Genomic DNA, 2082 nt, shown 5'->3' with positions numbered 1-2082 from the left:
CCCATATCTAAAATCGGTGTCGTCGCCGATCCATCCACGTAACGTATTGGAACCAACAGCCGGTGCAGCAAACCTAAAACGCACACCACATGCACACGTTTAGAAGCCGCCACCATCATCGGACCGCTGACCCATCTTCAGGAGAGAGATCTGCATCATCCTTGCCAGTCCAGACATCCGTCGACGCCACCACGGTGCCCAACGGTGCCACCGCCCTGCGCGCATCCATCCAGACACGAAGACTATGGAAGATCTGTCGTGTGTAGCACCTACCGACCAGGCATGACACAGCGTAGCACCTGTCGGAATCTCTAAAAAGACTTGTATTTAGAAAAGAGGTAGTATCATGTATTTCAATTAAGCAATTTTGATGAGGTTGTGTAGAATTAAATGAAAAAAGAGGATTGAGTATCATATTATGATACCATATCATAATAAACTTTATGATGTGTTATGCATGGCAATAAATAAGAGCGTATATGATACTACTCTATGATACTATGTACAATAACACTAATTTAATATTATACACTAATATCATATACATGATACTGACATATGGTACTCCTGCTTCCCACTATAATCAGCCTTATGCGTGCGTTTGCCGTTGAGAAGAAGAAACGGGAAAAGGTAGGAGTTGTGGGCTGAGCCGTTTCCGTGCTGAGTTGGATGACCAAAATTGAGCTAACGATGAAGCAGAGATATACATGTAGTTTTTTTTTTATGATGAAACAGAGACGTATCCTTGATCATGCAACGTAAAGCACCTTACGTTGACACTAGTCTTGGGTATCATCGAAGGAGGTCTTGCAACTGCTTCCCTTCCGATAGAGATACGGTTAAGGAAGCCGAAAAGGGATATACTGGAACGTTCTAGAGCACGTCTCGGAGTTCTTCTGGTCACGCCCGACCGATTCTTTTATAAGCCACAGAAGGATGCCCTCGGGGCCTCGTCAACAAATCACCCACGCACGACGCAAGCAGCCAACGCGAGATTCAGATACTCCCGTAGTACGCGAACGCGAGACGATTGATCCTCGATCGGTTTCTTTTCGATCAGATCAGCGGTGCTACATGGCGCACGGGCAGGAGTCTTCGACGGAGGCCGCCGCCGGTGGGGATGCGCCACTGTGCGCGAACGGCTGCGGGTTCTACGGGAGCGAGGCGACCAAGAACATGTGCTCAAAGTGCTACCGCGACCACCTCAAGGCCGGAGATGTGGCTGCCCCCGCCATCGAAGGGAAGCTCACGTTCGACGACCTCATCCTCGCTTTCAAGAAGTCGGTGAGCCTGCAGGACTCTACCGCTGGACCGGGGGCCGATGCGCCAGCGAAGAAGTCGGCGCCAACCAGGTGCATGGCGTGCAAGAAGAAGGTGGGGCTGCTGGGGTTCGCTTGCCGTTGCGGTGGCACCTTCTGCTCGCTGCACCGCTACGTCGACGGGCACGCGTGCAGCTTCGACTACAAGAAGGTCGGCCGTGAGCAGATCGCGCAGCAGAACCCTCTCGTCGCGCCGTCCAAGCTCCGCAACAAGATTTGAAGGCAGGAGGAGTTGAAAAACATCTGTGCAGTTGTAGTTTACTCATTGGCTTCACTGTCTCTCCTACTTGATCTTTCAAGCACTAGCTCCATAAGTTGAAGAGGAGCGACCTCGATCTTACTTGTTCATAGTGGCCTATTACTGTGTACCATCATGTTATTCCATTAGTCATCCATGTATATATCTTGTTCCTTCGTTTTCCGACTGAGTCCAAGTGAATCATATCCTCTTTTATTTGTTTGTATTCCCAATTTGGCATACAAGGTGACTATCATACAGGAGACTGCAGTTTTCATAAGAGTAACTGTAACCGGACGTGGCAAATCTGTCCCCTAGACGTCTAACTACGGACCGAGCTGGACAACCCTTCATATGTCATGACGCGCAACTGCACTCCTCATACCAAAACTCAAAAATGCATGCACATCCATCATACACATGAATACTACAAGATCATCGAATAGTTCCACAATTCAAATATAGTACAAACATAATATACATATATTTAACTCAAATGGTAAGTGCCACGCGTGTGGCACGAAG

General features: G+C 48.5%; 1 protein-coding gene across 1 annotated transcript; it reads left to right on the top strand.

Annotated features, from left to right (window-relative positions):
* The first annotated feature begins 926 nt into the window (after window positions 1–926).
* LOC123040791 (zinc finger A20 and AN1 domain-containing stress-associated protein 6) lies at window positions 927–1790 on the top strand. The gene has a single exon (XM_044463549.1). It carries the CDS (start codon window positions 937–939, stop codon window positions 1537–1539), a length of 603 nt encoding a protein of 200 aa, XP_044319484.1. The 5' UTR covers window positions 927–936; the 3' UTR covers window positions 1540–1790.
* The last annotated feature ends 292 nt before the right edge of the window (window positions 1791–2082 follow it).

This window comes from Triticum aestivum, chromosome 2B, assembly GCF_018294505.1.
Source record: "Triticum aestivum cultivar Chinese Spring chromosome 2B, IWGSC CS RefSeq v2.1, whole genome shotgun sequence".
Lineage (NCBI taxonomy): Eukaryota > Viridiplantae > Streptophyta > Magnoliopsida > Poales > Poaceae > Triticum > Triticum aestivum.
Note: the sequence above shows the minus strand (reverse complement) of the source record. Positions and strands in the feature narration are given on the sequence as shown.

Coding starts and splice junctions, on each gene's coding strand:
- LOC123040791 (XM_044463549.1), top strand. CDS start 937: ATGCCCTCGGGGCCTCGTCAACAAATCACCCACGCACGACGCAAGCAG.